We start from the raw sequence: 20,898 nt of genomic DNA on the forward strand, positions 1-20,898 counted from the left end.
GTGCTGCGGGTGCGTCAAATAAGTGAATCACCGGTGGGACAAACCACTTGTAAATATGCCCCTGAGTGTCTTTGCAGGAGAGCACGTCTCAACCACTTCTCCGTTGTGTACATGGGGTTCACGTCTGCCAGATATTAAATATGTAAGACAAGCACATATCCCTCATCTGCACAGGTGACCCCACTCCTCACAGAGGCTTTGTTTGTGTGTCAAAAAAGCAATCTTCACCTGTCTGTGTGGATGGCCTCCACTCTTCACATATGCTCAGTTTCTCTGTAAGTGAGGCCCCAATTGCTTGTCTGTGTAGATAGACAACACCCCTTCTAGATGCTTTGTTTCTCAGTAAGAGAGGCACACATCACACATCTGTCTGGAAGGCCTACATTCATTACAGGTGCTTTGTTTCTGTGTAAGAGAGGCACACATCACTCATCTGTTTAAAAGATCTCTACTTCTTACAGGTGCCTTTCTTCTGTTTAGTAGAGGCATACATCACTCATCTATCTGGAAGATCTATTCTCCTTACAGGTGCTTTGTTTCTCTGGAAGAGAGGAACACCTCACTCATCCGTCTGGAAGATCTACACTCCTTACAGGTGTTTCTGTGTGAATGAGCAAGATCCTGGAGAAGGAGGTAAATCACTAGTCCTCAAATAGGTTGAACATAACCATATGCGTCATGATCATCAATCTGGTTAGAGACTTGACCAAGGGGTACCAAGGAAGCCCTGGCCCATTAGAGAAAAGCTCCTCCTTGGATGAAAGCAAGAATGCAGTCCACGCAGCTCTAGTAATCATGGGCGGAACTTGCTCAGTAAGGTTGGAAGTGCTTGAGCGTCAGATTTTCCATCCATCAGGTTGGCACATAATATTGAAATACATTATAGGACAAGAAGGGTGCACGAGATGGCCTAAAAGGGCAGTGGAAAGGGGGAGGAATGCGGACTAGTAGGGGTACTAAGTAAGGGAAATCACATTATTTTGTTATACTGTATATCCAACATTTTTTAAGTCTTTCCAAACTTAAAGAGGGGGAGAGTGGGTGCGTTTTTGTCGTGTCTAAAAATTCCTGGTGAAATCCGACAGATAGCTCACCTTTAAAAGATTTGGACACCTATTTTGCACCTAAAGTGTGCATGGGCATATTAGGGTATAAATTCTTTCAGCAAAAACAAAACAAAGAGGAAACAGTAGACAACAATGTGGCTGAATTAAGAAAATTAACCATAGATTGCAAATATGGAAACTTTCATGACAAAGGCATAAGAGATAAACCTTTGTGTGACATGTTGATAGGAGGAATAGCAATCAACATGTATGCTGATTCTGGTTCACTATTTACTATTGTGAGTGAGGATGTATCGAACAAAAAATTTGGCGAAAGAATTGGTTCACATCTAATGCTATCAGATATAGCCCCGAAAAGCTTCACGGGTGAACAAATTGATATTTTGGGATACAGATGGAAAGATTTTTCCTTTAAAGGCAGAAATGCTAGAGGGAAATGTATGTGGCTAAACATAACCCATCCTAGGTTGGGTAGATCAAGGAAACCTACATATTGTTCTAAATCCTAATAGTGCTGAAAAGGTTTTAATACCGGAAGAGGAAGACTTAGTAGCTAAAGCAGTGATGGAAAAGTTTCCGAATGTATTTACGAAAAGCTTGAGTTTATTGAAACATTTTGAGCACAGCATTGTACTTAAGAAGGATGCAGTACCAAAGATACATAAAGCAAGAATGATCCCTGTTACGATCAGAGAAGAAGTAATAAAGGAGTTGGAAAAGCTATCGGAATGTGATGTGATTGAACCTGCAGAAAAATCGGAATGGATTTTGCCAGTCGTTATAGCACACAAAAGCAATGGGAACATCCGTCTTTGTGTAGAATTGCGCCACATGAACAGTAACATTGTCATTGATCAGGTTCCCCTTCCAAATATCACAGAAATGGTGGCATCACTTAAAGGAGCTAAAGGTTTTCCACGTTGGACCTCTAGTCCGCATACCATCAAATAGCCCTTACAACTGAATCTAGGAAATATATGACATTTATCACACCGTTTGAGTGCTATCAATTTAAACACATGCCGTTTGGATTAGCAACAGCAGCTGCTGTGTTTCAATAGTTGATGAATAGTTTATTTGGAAACAAATATGGTGTGAGATTCTTTCAAGATTATATATTGGTGTTTGGGGCAGACAGGATAGAGCATGATGAGAGGTTGAGAACAGTGTTGGAGATTCTTGTGTGTCTGGGGCTGACTACTGAGTTGAGTAAATGTAAGTTTGCTGAAAAAAGTGTGGTTTATTTAGGACACATAATCAGTGAAGAGGGAATGAGATCTAACCCTTCCTTAGTAGATATAATTCTGGGTACCTCTGAACCAGAAAATAAGGATGAAGTAAGATCATTCTTGGGAATGGAAGAGTACTCTGCAAAATATATTCTATATTTTTCTGACCGAATATATCATATTCACCAACTATTGAAGAAAAATGTAAAGTGGTAATGGAACACAAAATGTGAAATTGAAGTTAAGGATATTGAGGAGGTTTTGACAAAATTGTTTGCTTTAGGAGGGTTTGACCCAAATTTGAATTGTACACTCACAACGGATGCTAGTAACAAGGGGTTAGGTGTGGTGCTATCAAAGAGAGATTTCAAAGGGAAAGAGAAAATCTTTCTGTTTGCATCACATACATTATCATGAACTGAAACAAAATATCCTCTGATTGAAAAGGAAGCATTAGCGTGTGCATGGGCATTAGATCATTTTTAAGCATTTATCTGGGGTAAACCAGTGACCATAAAATGTGACAGCAAATCACTAGTCAGATTATTAAATAAGGAGGGATGTGTGAATGCTTCAGCCAGAATGGCAAGATTATCGAGAAGAATGAAGGACTATTTATATAATATTGTAGATGTGCAAGGTAGAGAAATTATAATGTCTGATTGTTTGTCTAAAGGTTTTCTGTTCCATTAGAGGTTTGTGAGGATGATCCCTGGAATGAATTCAAACTTTTCATAGTCGATGATTCTGGGGGGGCAGCAATAAAGAAGAAGGAATGGGAATTGGAACATGGAAAGGATAAGGTATTACAGGAGGTAGTAAGATACTTGTGTGAAGGTTGGCCAAGGAAAGAACAAATTTCAGAAGAACCTAAACCATTTTGGGAGGTAAGGTCGGCAGTGTCTGTAGATGATGGAGTAGTTTTAAGAGGCAACAGGTTGGTTCCACCTTATGGATTATGAAGTATGATTTTGAGTTTATGTCATGAAGGACATTTTGGTGTTTTAAGAACTAAAGCATGAATAAAAGGGGTGCTCTGGTGGCCAGGAGTGGATAAGGCTGAAGAAAGAATTCTGAGGACATGTGAGGTGTTCTAATGCAGATAAATCAATACGTACTTTGAAACCCAATAGGAGTGAGTGTCTGATTCCGGAACTGCCTTGGAAATGTGTGGCAGTAGATTTATTGGGTCTATTTTTTGAGTTCCAAGAGTATGTGATTGTATTGATGGATTTATTTACTAAGTGGCTGGTGATAGAGAAAGTAAAACAAGTGGATTCGTTAACGGTATTGGAATTCACGGACAAGGTTTTTGTTTCAGAATGAATTCCAGCTCTAGTACTAAGTGATGATGGAGTGCAATTTTTTTCAAACACCGCAAGGAAATATTTTGAGAGAGTGGAGGTAAAACACAAGACTACTTCATTCTATAATCCCAGTGGTAATGGGACTGTAGAAAGGTTTAATCGGGTAGTGAAAGGTATAATTCAGGCAGCAATGAACAAATGGTGTGATTGGCATTTAAGGTTACAAAAGGCCGTGTGGGCATATAGAGTTATGAATAATTAGACCACAGGGTTAGCCCCATTTGTGATGATGATAGGAAGAAAATCTAGGAGGAAGTTCAATCCTGCTTGGTTAAGAAATAGTGAAGTAGAAATGTGTCACCAATGTCAGTACAGGGGAAATTGGGAAAGGTGCATGAACAGAGTAAAGCATACTGTTAGACCTGAAAACCTTAGGGTGGTCATTCCCCAAGTTTTGCCGGCCGGCCACCACTTTTCTGACACTGGTTTTGATGGCTTTAGGACTCTGAGCACTTTACCACTGCTAACTAGTGCTAAAGTGCACATACTCTCTCCGTTAAACATGGTAACATTGGTTCATCCTCAATTGGAATATATGATTTACTTAGAAGTCTACGTGTTCCCAGGGCCTGTAAATTAAATTCTACCAGCGGGCCTGCAGCACTGATTGTGCCACCCACATAAGTAGCCCCTTCCTTTAAGTGGGGGGAAAAGTTTCAACACTCCATCCATCAACCTTTTGGACTGCTAACATTTCCCTAAGTGGCTAGGGTACATCCAGACTTGGGTTCCTTGCTCACTGTGCCACTGGATTCAAGCTAGCCTGGCTGATGAGGGGTGATACCTTGAAACCAGTCTTAGGATGCTTGTTTCCAGTCCAGGGAGAACCAAGCCTTACAGTTTGGTCTGGAATGTTCCCATGGGGAGCAGGGTTAAGCCCGTTTTGTAGATGGCTGAGTCCAAACTAGGGTGGCATGGTGAGAGAAAGAACAATGGATTTACCCAGATCTGTGACTGGGGTAAGTGTTTAAACAGTTTCGGCACTCCATCCATCATCCTTTTATGTTGCTAAAGTCACCCTAAGTAGCCAGGTTATTCCCAGATGTGGGTCCCTTTCTCACTGCGCCAATGGATTCAAAGTAGCATGGCTGATGAGGGGTGATACCCTGAAACCGGTGCCACGATGCTGATGAAGGGTGATACCTTGAAACCGATCCTAGGATGTTTGTTTCCAGTCCAGGGAGGGACAGGCCTTTCAGTTTGGGCCGGACTGTTCCCCTGGGGAGGAGGGTCAAGACAGTTTTTAATCTGGCTGAGTTCAAACTGGGGTGGTACGGTGAGAAGAAGAACAATGGATTTAACCAGATCTGTGACTGGGGATAAGTGTTTAAACAGTTTCAGCACTCCGTCCATCATCCTTTTACGTTGCTAAAGTTTTCCTATGTGGGAATGGTATGCTCAAAATTGGGCCCCTTGCTCACAGTGCCACTGGATTCAAGCTAGCCTGGCTGATGAGTGGTGATACCCTGAAACCGGTCCCACGATGCTTATTCCAGGTCGAGGAAGGACCTGGCCTGGCAGTTTGGGCTGGATTGTTCCCTTGGAGAGACTGATTTGCATTTGGGTCCAAACTTGGGTGGCATGGTGAGCAAAATAACAAGGGATTTAACCCTGATCTGTGACTGGGGTGAGTGTTTGAAAAGTTGCAACACTCTGTCCATCATCCTCTTGTGCTGCTAAAGTAGCCCTAAGTGGCCAGGGAATGCTCACCCAGGGTGTGGCCAGGGTCCATTTTTCACTGTGCCCCTGGATTCAAGCTAGCCTGGCTGATGTGGGATGATACCCCGAAACTGTTCTGAGGATTCATATTTCCAGTCCTGAAAGGACCTGGCCTGGCAGTTCGGGCTGGACTCCTCTCATGGAGAGCAGGGTCAAGACTGAGTATATGGCTGAGTCCAAACTGAGGTGGCATGGTGAGCAAAAGAATGAAGGATTTAACCCAGATCTTTAACTGGGGGTGAGAGTTTGAAAAGTTTCAGCAGTCCATCCATCATCCTTTTGTGTTGCAGTCAACAAGACTGCCTTCTTTTCAACATATATTTGCCTCAAAAATTGAAGCATGGAAAATAATGGAGGCAGGGACATAAAGTTGGGCCTGGCCAAAATTAAAATTATACTGCCATAATTTGCACAATTTCTGGAATTTCATGTTATGCCTGTGCCCAAAATTATGCCATTAATCTACATGACTTAATTAAGAGCCGTTCCATTTTGACCTTTCTAAAAGGGGGTTGACTGGCCCTTTCCATTGACATAGGGACAGTGCCAGATAAAAACAGCTGTAAAGGATGAAGATAACAGATGTAACAAAGGCAGTTAAACGTTTTAGAGTCCTGACTGCACATCCATCATCTAGGGATCCAGACTTTAGGGAGATAGTCTTGGGGAGAGCTGTGAGAGGCTCCAAATCACATTTGCAGAGGGGTAGCTCTGTGGAGTGCCATAGATGGAATAGTGCATATTTGTTGTGTGGCCTACCTGGAGAGTTTTTGGCATCAGGAATCAGGACCAGAAGCTCTTAACATGTCTTGCTGAAATGCATCTGCATGAATTTGAAGAAAAAATGAGCGAGAGTTATGTTGCTTATAAATAGGCCAAATGTGTGAACATGGTCGCTTCTAAGGGCAGATTTAAGAGCCCCTAGCACCTCCTTGTGCTACATACGGTCATTTGTTTCATGCTAACGTGGCCCAACAAGGCCAAAATCGATGCGTCAAATTTACAAAGTGACACAATGCATGCATTGCGCCACTTTGTAAACCCTTGCACCATTTTGTAAACCCTTGCGCTACATTATGCCTGCGTCAGGCATAATGTATGCAAGAGGGGCGCTCCCCCGTTAGGAAGGGGCGAAAAATAGCACAAGTAAATCTACGAGATTTCCGTGCCATTTTTCTGGCACTTTTAATGCCTGCACAGAGTAGGAGGTAACAGGGGACATGCCATTGAAACAATGGGCTCCTATGTACTCTGCAGGTGTAGCGCCAAAATTTTGGTGGTACTCCTGCAGGAATTCTGCAGTTTTGAGTCAAAAAAGTCAAATATGGGCCTTAGTTTGAAAATGCCACCTTTAGAAAGTAGGACATTTCTTGCTTTAACCATTGTGTGACTCTGCCTGTTTGTGGATTCCCTGTCTGGGTCAGACTGACAGTTGGACTGTCTATGACTTCCCTCCAGACAGTGACACAAAGTTAGCTGGGGTGTAGCCTGATGAGCCATATGGGCTAGAGTGGAGGGAGGAGTGGTCACTTACAGCTGAATGGGCTGTGCCTGCTCTCACACAATGCAGTCTCCAACCCCCTGGTGTGTGTCTGTGGGCTGGCCAAGGCACTTGTTGGAAGGTGGGTCATTAGTTGTGTGGCCTGCACAAGTAATGGGTTCGCACACAACCACCACTGGGAACCAAACACCCCATTGTAGCACTTGACTCTGATAGGGTAGCGTTGCAGAGCACTCCAAGGCTTACTCAAGGGAGGTGATGTGGGCCAGTAATCCCCATTCACGAGCACACAAGCATGGCACCCAATAAATGATTGTCAGTCTGTGCTTTTTCTTTTGATAAAGTAAAAGTACATGTATTGCACACACACCCTACTCAATACTATGCAACAATTTACAGATATACACAAATTGATGGAATTACCATTGGATAACATTGTGTAATCTCTCATTTCTCCCCCTAGTGGAAATATAATCCAACACCCACATGGCAAAACAAACCCTGGTTTTCCAATGCACCATTTGCCTGTAATGTAGAGTGAAAGCACCAACATCTGACAAATAAACACATCTACTATGCAAAAAAGTTGTTATCGGTCTGCAAATCAGCATTACAAAAAACACATAAAGACATGCTTAAATAATTTAAACAGTAAATATTATTTTTGGATTACTTTTAGATTACCCTGGTGTAACATCATGCCCATGATTCATCTAGGGTAATATTCTCCAACACCTCTAGAGAATACAGTCACACAAACCCAAAACAAAAGTTCTAAAAATCCTGGTGCTTTACATTTGGTCACAAAGGGTTATATTTCCTTTGTCCCACCCAACCTAGGGTGGGGAAATAAACGTTTTATTGGGTGGACGCTGCACTGTTCCTATAGCTCCCCCGACAATGGGACTTGGTTGATGGTGACCCCCATCTTCCTGGGGCCACCATGAGCTGAGCACAGGGTTCCAAAAGACTTGGGCCTCGCAAGGCCTTATGGAACATATGCATATTTAATGAGTGGCTCTCCCACTGTGCTGGGGAGAGCCACTCTGTTTCGTTTCATGCGGCCTCACGCCGTCGCATTCCTCTTGGATTGGGGGTGTCCCACTGGGGCACCCCGCAAATGCTAGGATTGTTGGAGGGCAGCGCAGGAAGCCTACCCCCAGCTGCCCTCATGGTTGGGGGGGGTGTCCAGTCCCACCCAGATACCCCCAACTAGTGAGTGCTGTTGGGGAGTGGCTTGGGGAGCCCACCCCCATCCGCACCCGCCAGTTCTCCTCATGGCCAGCACCTCCAGGTGCTGCAGCGGGAGACACCCTTCACTGGGTGTCAGCCAGCTTCTGGGGGCAGACGCATGCTGCTGCTGCGGTGGCTCTCGGGGCCACCGGGGGGGAGTGGTTGGCACTCTCCCCAACCTTCTCTGCTGCATCAGGCCCCAGGATGGGGTCTGGGGCCCCTCTCACCACTCTGGGGAGTGCAACAGTGTTCCCTGCCCTCAACCTCCTCATGGGGCAACAGGATGGGGACTAGGGTCCCTTGGGCCATATTCATGGGAGTTTGTCTTCTGGAGGGCCCCGGAATGGGGTCCAGGGCCCCTGCTTAGTCTTCGGCCGTCGGCTCTCTCTCAGCCCGCGGCCACCTTCGCGGGGGACGTCATGGCGTCCCCCGACTTTGCTTCTTGTGACTGCAATCCCCATCTTCTTCCTCAATGGGGCCCCAGGATGGAGTCCGGGGCCCTCTAAGTTTGCCTTCATGGGGGTCGTGACGGCAGCCCCTGGTTTTGCTTCATTTTGTGGACAGCCCCAGGGCCCTGGCCCACCCTAGAGGCATTGAACGGAGCAGCGGCGGAACCCCACACGCTTCGCCACTCGCTCAGAAGTTGGTCAAAGATCACAGACCTTCTCCTTTGGATATCTTGGGCCCCCAAGGGCCGATTTGGATGGTTCTGGTGTTGTTTCACTCGTGGTGACGAGCCCTTGCCACGAGGAGCACTCTCCTTAGGCCTCCTGGCCTAGAAGGGTCCAAGATTATAGGGAGCCAGTCCCAATGATTCCCAGCACCAGGCTTTCCTCTGGGTGCCCTCCTTTCCTTCAGGGCAGCGTGCTCGCCTTGCGCTAGCCCAGTCTTTCCCCCAACTAGGCCTCAGGGGGAGTAAGGGAGCCAGCTTACCTGGCCCTGGCCTGTGCCTTACTGGGCCTGAAGTCCTTCAGGGGCAGAGTACCTGCCCCAGGGGCCAGTCAGGGGGTCCTTCTTTCCAGTTGACCATGACGTCCGTCTGCTGGCTCAGTGTCCAGCAGTGAAGTACAGCCAAGAGAGAGAGCTCTCCTCTGTGCAGGACCTTTTAAGTGGGGGCGAAAGTGTCCAGCAGACCTCTACCTCTGGCAAATCCAGACGTGCCACATCACTTCCTTACCCCTGTCAATCAATCAATCAATCAAGGAATTTATATCGCGCACTGCTCACCCGGAAGGGTCTCAAGGCGCTTGGGGGAGGGGGTCTGCTACTGCTCGAACAGCCAGGTCTTGAGCTGTTTCCTGAAGGCGAGGTGGTCCTGGGTCAGCCGTAGGTGGGCGGGTAGGGAGTTCCATGTCTTAGCCGCCAGGTAGGAGAAGGATCTTCCTCCGGCGGTGGCTCTTTTGATGCGAGGGACGACGGCGAGGGCGAGGTTCGCGGAGCGTAGCTGGCGGGTGGGTGAGTAGAAGGTCAGGCGGTCGTTGAGGTACCTTGGGCCCAGGTCGTGGAGGGATTTGTGTGCGTGGGTGAGGAGTCTGAACGTGATCCTCTTGTTGACAGGGAGCCAGTGCAGGTCTCTCAGGTGGCTTGAGATGTGGCTGCGTCGGGGGACGTCCAGGACGAGTCGGGCGGAGGCGTTCTGGATACGCTGAAGTCTTTTCTGAAGCTTGGCTGTTGTACCGGCGTAGAGGGTGTTTCCGTAGTCTAGTCTGCTGGTGACGAGGGCCTGGGTGACCGTCTTCCTGGTCTCGGTCGGGATCCATCGGAAGATCTTACGGAGCATGCGGAGGTTGTGGAAGCAAGCTGAGGAGACGGCGTTGACTTGTCTGGTCATCGAGAGGGAGGAGTCCAGGATGACGCCCAAGTTGCGTGCGTGGTCCGTTGGCTTGGGAGTGGTGCCTAGGGCCAGGGGCCACCAAGAGTCGTCCCATGCGGAGGGCGACGGTCCCAGGATGAGAACTTCTGTCTTGTCCGTGTTCAATTTCAGGCGGCTGATGTCCATCCATTTGGCGACGTCTTTCATCCCTTCGTGTAGGCTGGTTTTGGCGGTGTCGGGGTCTCTGGTGAGGGAGAGGATCAGCTGGGTGTCATCGGCGTAGGAGATGATGTTGAGGTTGTGTTGGCGTGCGATGGCAGCGAGGGGTTTCATGTAGATGTTGAAGAGAGTGGGGCTGAGCGATGATCCTTGCGGGACGCCGCAGATGACTTCGGTGGCCTCCGAGAGGAATGGAGGGAGGCGTACTCTCTGTGTTCTGCCGGAGAGGTATGAGATGATCCATTCCAGGGCCTTCCCTTGGATGCCGGTGTCGTTGAGGCGTTGGACTAGGGTGCAGTGGCAGACAGTGTCAAATGCTGCGGAGAGGTCTAGGAGGATGAGTGCCGCTGTTTCACCGTTGTCGAGCAGGGCTCGGATGTCGTCGGTGGCTGCGATGAGGGCGGTCTCGGTGCTGTGGTTGGCTCTGAATCCGGACTGCGATGGGTCGAGGGATCCGTTCGTCTCGAGGAAGGCGGCCAGTTGCTTGTTGACGACCTTCTCGATGACTTTGGCAGGGACGGGAAGGAGCGAGATGGGGCGGAAGTTCTTGAGGTCGGTCGGGTCCGCTGTTGGTTTCTTCAGCAGTGCGCTGAGCTGGGCGTGCTTCCAGCTCTTCGGGAAGGTGGCTGTGTCGAAGGAGGTGTTGATGATGTCTCGGAGGTGGGGTGCGATGGTAGAGGCGGCCTTGTTGAAGACATGGTGGGGGCACGGGTCTGTCGGCGATCCGGAGTGGATGGTGTTCATCATGCGTGTTGTGTCTTCGGGGGTCACCTCGGTCCATGTCTGGAGGATGGCGGCGAGGTGCGTGGGTTCGACCGATGGGTGCCGGGGTGGAACGCCGAAGCTGTTGTGGATGTTGGCGATCTTGCAGTGGAAGTACGAGGCGAGGGAGTCGCAGAGGTCCTGTGAGGGAGTGATGTCGTTGTTGCCGGTGCTGGGGTTGGAGAACTCCTTGACGATGTTGAAGAGCTCCTTGCTGTCATGGGCGTTCTTGTCCAGTCGTTCCTTCAGAGATTTCTTCTTGGTTGTGCGGATGAGCTGATGATGTCTGCGGGTGGCGAGTTTGAGGGCGGTCATGTTGTCGGCGGTCTTGTCAAGGAGCCATGCCTTCTCGAGGGTGCGGCAGGCCTTCTTGGAGTTTTTGAGTTCGTCTGTGAACCAGGGGGCCTTCTTGCTTCTGGGCCTGGTGAGTGGGTTCTTCAGTGGGGCGAGGTCGTCGGCACAGGAGGTCAGCCACTGCGTGAGGTCGAGGGCTGCTGTGTTAGGGTCCGTTGTCCTGACAGGTGGGTTCTGGCTGAGGGAGGTGGCGAGCTGGTCGACGGTGATTTTGCTCCAGTTTCTGTGGGGAACCTGCTTCGGGTGGTGGTGGACCGTGTTCTTTTTGAAGCTGAAGTGGACGCAGCTGTGGTCAGTCCAGTGAAGTCCGGTGGAGTGGCTGAAGGTGACGTGCTTGCTGGATGAGAAGAGGGGGTCGAGCGTGTGGCCGGCGTAGTGGGTGGGGGTGTTGACCAGTTGCTTTAGTCCGAGGTTGGCGAGGTTGTCCAGCAGGGCGGTGGTGTTGCGGTCGTTGTTGTTCTCCAGGTGGAAGTTGAGGTCCCCGAGGAGGATGTAGTCGGCGGAGGGGAGGGCGTGGGGGCTGATGAAGTCCGTGATGTCTTCGCAGAACTGTGCCCGTGGTCCCGGGGGTCTGTAGATGAGGGTGCCTCTGAGGGTGGTCTTGGGGTCGGTGTGGATCTGGAAGTGCAGGTATTCGGCGGCGTCCTCTCCTTCCTGCAGAGTCTTCTGGGATAGCTAAAAAATTGTGTCCTCCAGGAGCTTGGGCCACATGTGCTCTAAAACTCAGTCCCTCTTTCCTAACATTTCTTTTGGGGCTTTGTAGGAAAGTAGCCTCTTTCTAGCATGGTTACCCCCACTTTTGGCCTGTTTGTGAGCGCCGTCAGTGTGTTTCTACTGTGTCACTGGATACTGTTAGCCAGGATCCCAGTGCTCATAGATAAAAACCTATATGTCAGTGTGTTTTGCCTGTCTCACTGGGATCCTGCTAACCAGGACCCCAGTGCTCATAGTTTGTTGCCTAATGTGTATGCCTGTATAGTGCCTAACTGTGTCACTGAGGCTCTGCTAACCAGAACCTCAGTGCTTACGCTCTCTCTGCTTTTAAATTTGTCACTGTAGGCCAGTGTCTTCATTGACCAATTTCGATTGGCATATTGCTCCCCCCTTATAAGTCCCTAGTATAAGGTACCTAGGTACACAGGGCATTGGGGTTCCAGGAGATCCATATGGGCTGCAGCATTTCTTTTGCCACCCATCGCCACCCATCGCGGGCTCAGACAAACCCTTACACAGGACTGCCATGGCAGCCTGCGTGAAACACACTATTTCACAGCTATTTTCACTGCACGTCAGTAACTTATAAGTCACCTATATGTCTAACCTTCACTTGCTGAAGGTTAGGTGCAAAGTTATTAAGTGTGAGGGCACCCTGGCACTAGCAAAGGTGCCCCCACATAGTTCAGGACCATTTCCTCCGACTTTGTGAGTGCTGGGACACCATTACACATGTGCACTTTGTATAGGTCAACACCTATATGTAGCTTCACAATAGTTACTCCGAATATGGCCATGTAACATGTCTAATATCAAGGAATTGTCCCCCTATTCATAATCTGGTATTGGGGAGCCAATTCTATGCATCTTGGGTGCTCCACCATGGACCCCTAGTACTGCCAAACCAGCTCTCTGAGGCTTGCACTGCAGCTACAGCTGCTGCCACCTCACAGACAGGGTTCTGCCCTTTTGGGGTCTGGGCAGCCCAGTCCCAGGAAGGCAGAACAAAGCATTTCTCCTGAGAGCAGGGTGTTACGCACTCTCCCTTTGGAAATAGGTGATACAGGCTTGGCGGGGTAGCCTCTCCAAGCCTCTGGAAATGCTTTGAAGGGCACAGATGGTGCCCTCCTTGCATAAACCAGTCTACACCAGTTCAGGGACCCCTTCTCCCCTGCTCTGGTGGAAAACTGAACAAAGTAAAGGGGAGTGACCACTACCCATTCCATCACCACCCCAGGGGTGGTGCCCAGAGCTCCTCCAGTGTGTCCCAGACTTCAGCCATCTTGCTTTGCAAGGTGTGGGGGCACTCTGGAGGGTTCTGACTGGCCAGTGCCAGCAGGTGACGTCAGAGACCCCTCCTGATAGGTCCATACCTGATAAGGTAGCCAATCCCCTTCTCAGGGCTATTTAGGGTCTCTCCTGTGGGTCCTCTTCAGATTCTGCTTGCAAGTTTCCTTCAGAATCCTCTGCAACAACTTCATGTCCTCGATTCAACCGCACCATGCTCCAAGAAACGCTGTAACTGCAACAAAGTGTCTACAAGAGACACTTTTCTTCAGCAAACACAGCTCCAAGTCAGCAACTGCAACAGTTTCCATTGTGTGCATGCTCTGGGTACTCCCTGTCTTCATCCTGCACCAGAAGGACTGAAGAAATCTCCCCTGGAGTGACAGAGTCACTCCCCTGCTCCAAGCAGGCACCTTCCAAGGTGACAACCGGTACCCTGGGACTCCTCTCACGACGATAAGCATACTTATAAGGACAAAGAGGGTGGACATCATCGACATAGACTGTCCTGAGGTCCTGCTGATGCAATTTGGAGGAGGTAAGACCTTGCCTTCCCCGAGAACGATGGTACCCCTGTGTATTGTGTCGTGTTTGCCTCTTGAGGCCTCTGTGGACTCTTTGCTAAATTCCTTGGTGCACAGCCTCGCCCAGGTACCCAGCACTCCACTGTGTGATGATCAACTCGCTGAGTTGTTCTCCGGCGGCGTGGGACCTTCTTTTGTTGTGCTGCATCAACTGCATTTTGCACCTCTTTTGAACCCGGATCCTGCAGCTTCTGGGGGTACTGGTGGCATCCTGAGGGCTCTCTAAAGTGCCGAGAGCCCTCTCTTCCTCCTCACACAGAGTTGAGGCCCCCAGGTCCCTCCTGGGTCCATCCAGTGCCATTGATGAAAAACACACTTTTGCCGTAGCCAAGGCTTGTTGACACCTTCCTACACGAAATCTCATCTACAACAATCTTCATGCCGTGGGACTTTTTTGCATCATGCAGCAACCCACTGGCATCTTCCTACGGTGCATTTCTGCAGTCTTCTATTAACCAGGGACTCTTCTTTTGCACCCTCTTCTGGGTTGGCAGGGGCTCCTGTCCTTCCTGGAACTTCTTTCGACTTCTGGACCTGGTCCCCTTCCTTTGCAGGTCTTCAGGTCCAATCATCCAGCAGTTCTTTGCAGACTTGGTTGGCTGCTGCAAAATCCCAAAAACAAGGTGTAGTGTGTAAGGAAACTTGCAGTACTTTACTCCTGCTTTTCTGGGCTCTGGGGTGGGGTAATTTACTTACCTTTACTGTATTCTTACTCTCCCAGCGATTCTACACACACTACACTTGTCTAGGGGGGTATTTGTGATTCACATTCCACTTTTTTAGTATTTGGTTTGTGTTGCCCCTAGACCTACTTTCTCCCATTGTATTCTATAGGATTTCCTACTGTTTGCATTGGTCTATGACTATTTACTTGTCTAATTTTGGTGTCTAGTGTATATATTGTGTACACTACTTAAATCCAGAAGGAGTATTGTCTCTAAGATATTTTTGGTACTGTGTCACCCAAATAAATACCTTTATTTTTGGTAACAGTGAGTATTGTTTTTACTTGTGTATAAGTACTGTGTAACTATAAGTGGTATTGCACGAGCTTTGCATGTCTCCTAGTTCAGCCTGAGCTGCTCTGCTATAGCTACCCCTATCAGCCTAATCTGCTAGAACACTACTACATTCACTAACAGGGGATAACTGGACCTGGTGTAAGGTGTAAGTACCCAAGGTACCCACTGCAAACCAGGCCAGCCTCCTACAGGGTGTGGATGTGGGGGTTAAGAATGATAAATCTATACTTACCTACTCTGTAATTTTGACACAATATTCTGTCCACACAATATTTTTGTTTACGATATTCTGCCAGTGATCCAGAAAATCAATAAAATCTGCCTATTTAACTAGATACATAAGTAGCTGTACTGGAACATACCAGTAAACCGCAGTAAATACCACAGTAACCACCTGCAGCATTAATAGCATTGTCTTGTAGTGAATCCTAGTTCGTTTTAATGGTATAGCAGGAGTTAGCTTAGCCTCTGGCTTGTAGACTCGTGCCCCCGTCACCTAGTGACTTTTAACCTACTTAGCTTGCTCTGTCTTAGCCCATTTAATTATTTATTTGTTCTAAGATGGTTGCCTTGTTTATAGTGAGGCCACTTGTTATGAGTTACATTATCAGTGTCACTGTGCCAAGGCGTCAAGATCAAGCACCAAAGACAAACAAACAGTAGGTGTTCACACTTAGGGATTTTCCCTCTCTATAATTTCAAGGGATTGTTGATATTAATTGCCGTCCCAAGCATGCCTGTTATCTATTGTTTAGGAACACACCTAAGTCAGGGGACCTTGTAGATCTGTATAAATACATCACACTTTAGACAGATAATCAGAGGGATTCCGACCAGAGGGCATCGCCACCATCGCTGATACCGATGCTGCCGTCATCTTGACGCTGACCCAGTCTTCGTGTCCCTGAGGAGTCTGAGATAGAGACCTCATTCCAAGGTAACGAGGGTTGGGGGCTCCTCTCATGGACATGGCATTGGCAGATTAGGTTTAACAAACCCAGCTCTCCTTTAGGTAGGAGGTTAGGCCTTTTTCTTAGGATAGTAGGGTATCTTACATCTCATATATCTTTTCTATGTATTGCAAAATGGTGGGGGTCTTCGTAACAATGACTCTTGTCTTCACAATACTGTTACTTGCTATATTCATTATCCTAATCATTGCAGTCCATGCAACTTATCGCAAATTGCAGTTATGTTAAATAAAAAACTATTATAACTTTACTGCATCTGTGTCATTGCCTCTGTTTGTATGAGACATAATATATCTGTGAGAAAAGGGTAATCTCAGTTTAACCACGACACTCCCTGAGATGCCTTATTTTCGAGTCCATGTGTAAAGGGCTGCCATAAATCACCTTTTACTATTGCGTTTCTGGTGAGGTGCTGCTAGTGAGCCGGTAAGGTTGGGATAACAGTTGCGACTTGTTGTAGGAAAGACGCAGTCGCCTACAAACAAAAGTACTGTCATCCTTAAACCAGCAGTCTTGCCCAGAGCAAGAGTCCAAACTACGACAGTCTGAAGACATTACTGCTGTCTTGTGGTGGAGATGAAAAACCAGGTGAATCCCACATCTTAGTGGTGCTTCTTTGCAGGTGACGTCACCTGCCGAGTTAGTGGTGGGGTCAAAGGTCAAAGGTAAAAGGCGAATGTGGCATAGCTAGGGGCTCTGGAACATGAGAAACAAGCAGGCTTACTAACCTTGGGGAACCTATGGATTATTGAACTTCCAATGCAAAGAAAAAGAGGTTAGAGGCAAGAACACAGCCTGTGGCCAGTAAGAATGCTCTACAGGCACGTAGTGGCTTCATAGGTGACCTACATCAAGTCAATGCTGAAAGCTTGTGTCTGACCTTTTAGCATCACAGGTCACACGTACTTCACACCCCATCATTTGCCACAGTGCACTAGTTTTGTGGGTCTGCCCTGGGTAGGTGTAGGGTGACAACTTACCTTCCAGTTAGAGAAGATGCTGTACGGGCTAAGGGATCCATCCAGGTTGATTGCTCCCACAAGGTCATCCTTGCAGATACCACAGGTGTGATTGTCTTTCGTCCAGTCCCAGTAGGGCATGGATATCTGAGGGTTAAAGCTGAGCTCCTGTAACTCCTGTTCTAGACTCAGAATGTAATAGCGATGCCAAGTGCAGAACGCTGAGCTTCGGTGGATGAGATCCTGGAGCGTAAAGGTGCCATTTTCAAGCACATACTTTGAGTTGAGGGTGTGTGACGCAACGAGGCAATCCATGATGGAAGCATTTTTAAAGGTATATGTTGTTGTATCATTCTCCATGGTCCCACCAGCTAGAATAACAAATGACTTACTCATGGTCATTTTAGCTAAATTTAAGGCATTGATGAAGTCCACCCTCTCCCTACAGGAGAGGTCGCGAATTTCCCGCCGAACAACTACATACTTCTCTGTGCAGTTTCCTCCATGGTGGTTGAACATACACCTCCCACAATCAGGTCCAGAATAAGGATAGTTGCATATACAGATTTCATCATAGAAGTTCCTTGGCCAATTCAGTCGTTTATCTTCCACTCGATGGTTAAGCTCATCCTGGAAGCCTGGACATGGTCCGCAGTACCCGCGCCCAGAAGCGTTCCCACATTTGCTGCCATCGTTCCAAGTCGGGCAGCAGTGCTTGTTAGCTAAGGACTCCTGAGTAGCACAGTCCCGTGGGAACTGTGTGCGCACTCTGGGAATGAGACAGAGAGCCAAAAGGGTAAGGCACAGCAGCATGGCTGCAGATCTATGGCAGGATGCTGTGGCAACCTATAAGGGACAAGAGGCAGATCTGAGATTAGCTGTTGGAAATGAAATGATCAAGCAGCAGACAATAAAAGAGATCAAACATTAGCCTCATTTAGGGCCTGATTTAGATACTGGCAGACAAGTTACTCCATCATAACGGTGACGGGCATCCTGTCCGCCAAAATCTAAAACTGGCACTCGTGTTGTGCTAAAGGGAACTCACAGAGGTTACTAAGAAAGTGAAGCACAGACATGGTCACCTGACATACAGCTGGGTAAAGGGCAGATGGATCCCTAAAGACAGGCACCATGGAAGGTTAACACAGGGTCCGTAAGCACTTGGATCGGGCGTGGAGGAGAAACGCAGGACAGGGGGTTGTTTTGGGGTCACTAAGAGAAAGCTTCAAGGTCCTGGAGCACATTACCTGAGATGCTTACACAAGACTACTGTGACTAGGGGTATATAAGCTGAGGAGAAAGTATGCAATTGGAGCTGCTTGTGTCCAAATGAGTGGTTCATTTGAGATCATTGGGTGGTTTTGAGGTAGAAGTGGTCTGAGGGCACTGTGGTGAGCCATTAATGGCACAAGGGTTATGCATTTTAAAGTGCAAAGATAGGAGATGCCTAGAGTAAATCAGACAGGAGTATTGGGAATGGGGGGGTAGAGTGCCTGGCTGTACTTGGATGGGGGGGGCACACCCCACCAGAGGCTTCCACCAAGGCGTATCTTAGGCAATAATGTTAGGGGGTAAGCCTGAAATTTCTCAACAAGATACATAAAGAGCATAATTACAATAAAGTGGCACAGACCGGCACTGCGCCACAATTGCAGCACAGCGCTGCGTCACTTCAGAAATGCAGGGATGTGCTCTGTTAGCAAGAATATAGCGAACGCCTACCTATGTTTCACCCTGCCCTGGTGCTAAATTTGCTGCTGAGCGCCAATGCAGCCGCCCTTGCTCCATGGTGCAAGGATGGCTGCGTTGTGACCGGGAGATTGTTTTTGTGGTGGAAGGGATACCTTCCTGCACAAAAATAATCGTCAGTGATGATTTGCTCTTTGTATTGGTGCTGCAGAATGCAAAGAGAATGCAGATAGCAAAAAGTGAGGAGAAATGAAAGCATTTCTCCTTGTTGTGCCATGTTAGCCACTCCATGGGTGGCGTTAGATTTTGGCACTGCGTCAGGTTTATGAACCCTCATAAATCTGGGTCAGCGTCAAAATGCAATGGGTGTTGCTGTGGCACGCCCACAGCAACACCCATTGCACGCCCCTTCAAAGTGGTGCATGTTAAAGGGCCGAATTTACAAGGTTGAGTTAAGCCACAAAAAGTGGTTTAATGCCACCTTGTACATATGGCACAGTGCAGAGCGCCAGCTAAAAAGACCAGGTGGCAGGCTTGTGCAGCTGAGTGGATGGTTATTAGGGATGCATTGTGTGCACTAGTTTTGATTATTTTGTAACCAAAATAAAAAATAACAAAAATGTATCTGATGCCTGTGCTCCATCTGAGAAAGTCCATTGAGTCTTGAAAAGAAACTTTTCCCAGGACCTCTCTGTCCTCATGCACTGTCTGAGCTACAATTGTCTGAACTGGTAAAGGAGATCCAGTCCTGTTTCTTTGCTTCAGCTGTTTTAGAACTCTATCCATGGAAAACTCAGGGCCGGATTAGGATCTTGGAGGATGGAATGCTCCGTCACCAAAGCAACAGATATTCTGTCCACTGTATTACATGTTCTGTAGGATATAATAAAATTGTACTTTGGTGGATGGAATATCTGTCACATTTGTGACGGAGGAACCACGTCTGCCAAGATCATTACCAGGCCCTCAGCCTTTTGGGGCCACCAACCTCCCCTGGTTCTACTGAAGCCCTGTAACCGCACCCACTCTTCATCCTGCAAAAAACCCTCAATACTTTCTCTGAACCTCCTCGCAATACCTAGAGAATAGCACCTATAGGACTCTCCTTTCCCCATCCCTACCTCCATCTGAGCTGCAACACCCAAAAAAGAAAATTCTAGGGCCGTTGTCACCCAGTTTGAACTCAGTTACCAATGAACCCCTCACCCCAAGTGTGGACAGAAAGCAGATTCTTCTCTGTGGTCTTGCCCGAGACGCCGGCCCCTAAAGTAGTTTGCAAACCCAGATATAGTAAGTCCGCTGAGTGATGTGACCTCTTGGGGTGGAAGCTATTGGTCGGGATCATAAGAGGTCAGTGTGGTTTGGGCCTTACCTGGAAGGACTGAGACTGTTGTTAGGTCTCTGCAGATCAAGGCCTTTCCACACAGCTGTGGTAATAGTGATCGTTACATCAAGCTTTGCCTTCCGATGCTCAGGGCACAGGCACTGGCACTCACAGAAGATCATTCTGTGAGCTGCAGGACCCATCAAAGGACATCACACAAGAAGGGCATCTGGTGAGCTGACGGGGTCTTTGGGTTGGTGAGACTGAAACTACATCATTTACCGAGGTAAAGTCATTCTGATGTGACAGAAACATTTCCCAACATGCCCCAACCAAGGAAATAGTGTTATAGTAGCTGTCAGAACTGCAGGTGCTCTTAGTAAACCAATGGTTCGGGCATTCAAGAAATGGGTCCTGTCATTACAAACCACTGGTGACTTTCAATTGAAGGCCTGTACCTAATGTCACCAAAAGGCTGAATCCCAGTGGTCCATGTTAAGGATGTGCCCATAGAAAGACCTGACACTAGAAACCTTCACATAGACATAGAGGGTTGGAAGGACCTCAGACATTGAGACACAGACCTTCACACGGTACAGGCTCTAACGCTCAGTTTTGTGGGCTCTGAACAACTACCTTTTGCTTGACGCAGCAAAAAGTAGATATTATTTATTTATTCGCTCATTTAGGAGTTTTATAAAGTGCTAGGTGTGGCTATAACAGAAGTTCCCATAGTGGCCAGAAAGGTGCAGTGGTACAGACCCCAGAGTCCCATCCTTTGATTAATTACCCATTAGGAATGCCTGAAGGTGGAACCTACCTCTGTAAAGAGTCCACCCAACCAAACCTGTGCAGACATCTGCAGTCACTGCACCAGGACCCTCCCCTTACTCACACTTTCACTTTGGCAGAAAATGTGCCTCCCTTATCACTTGGTAAAAGAGTGGCAGCAAGATGGTCGGGGAGGTGGAAAAGGTACTTCATTACAGGGGATCAGGCGTGGGTCAGAAGGGGTGAAGTAACTATGCTCATTAGGGTTGACAGCACCAGTTCAAGTACCAGGGCTGCTGGGAGCGCGCAA

At 47.9% G+C, this 20,898-nt stretch overlaps 1 protein-coding gene across 1 annotated transcript in view; it reads right to left on the reverse strand.

Moving 5' to 3' along the window:
* LOC138249665 (tyrosinase-like) overlaps positions 1-17,638 on the reverse strand; it is a 28,034-nt gene extending 10,396 nt beyond the window's left edge. The window contains exon 1 of the mRNA XM_069203624.1: positions 16,823-17,638. Within this exon, the coding sequence (XP_069059725.1) occupies positions 16,823-17,614 (792 nt within the window). The 5' untranslated portion in view covers positions 17,615-17,638. The remainder of the gene's footprint in view (positions 1-16,822) is intronic.
* Positions 17,639-20,898: the final 3,260 nt, after the last annotated feature.

Source organism: Pleurodeles waltl, chromosome 8, assembly GCF_031143425.1.
Source record: "Pleurodeles waltl isolate 20211129_DDA chromosome 8, aPleWal1.hap1.20221129, whole genome shotgun sequence".
Taxonomy (NCBI): domain Eukaryota; kingdom Metazoa; phylum Chordata; class Amphibia; order Caudata; family Salamandridae; genus Pleurodeles; species Pleurodeles waltl.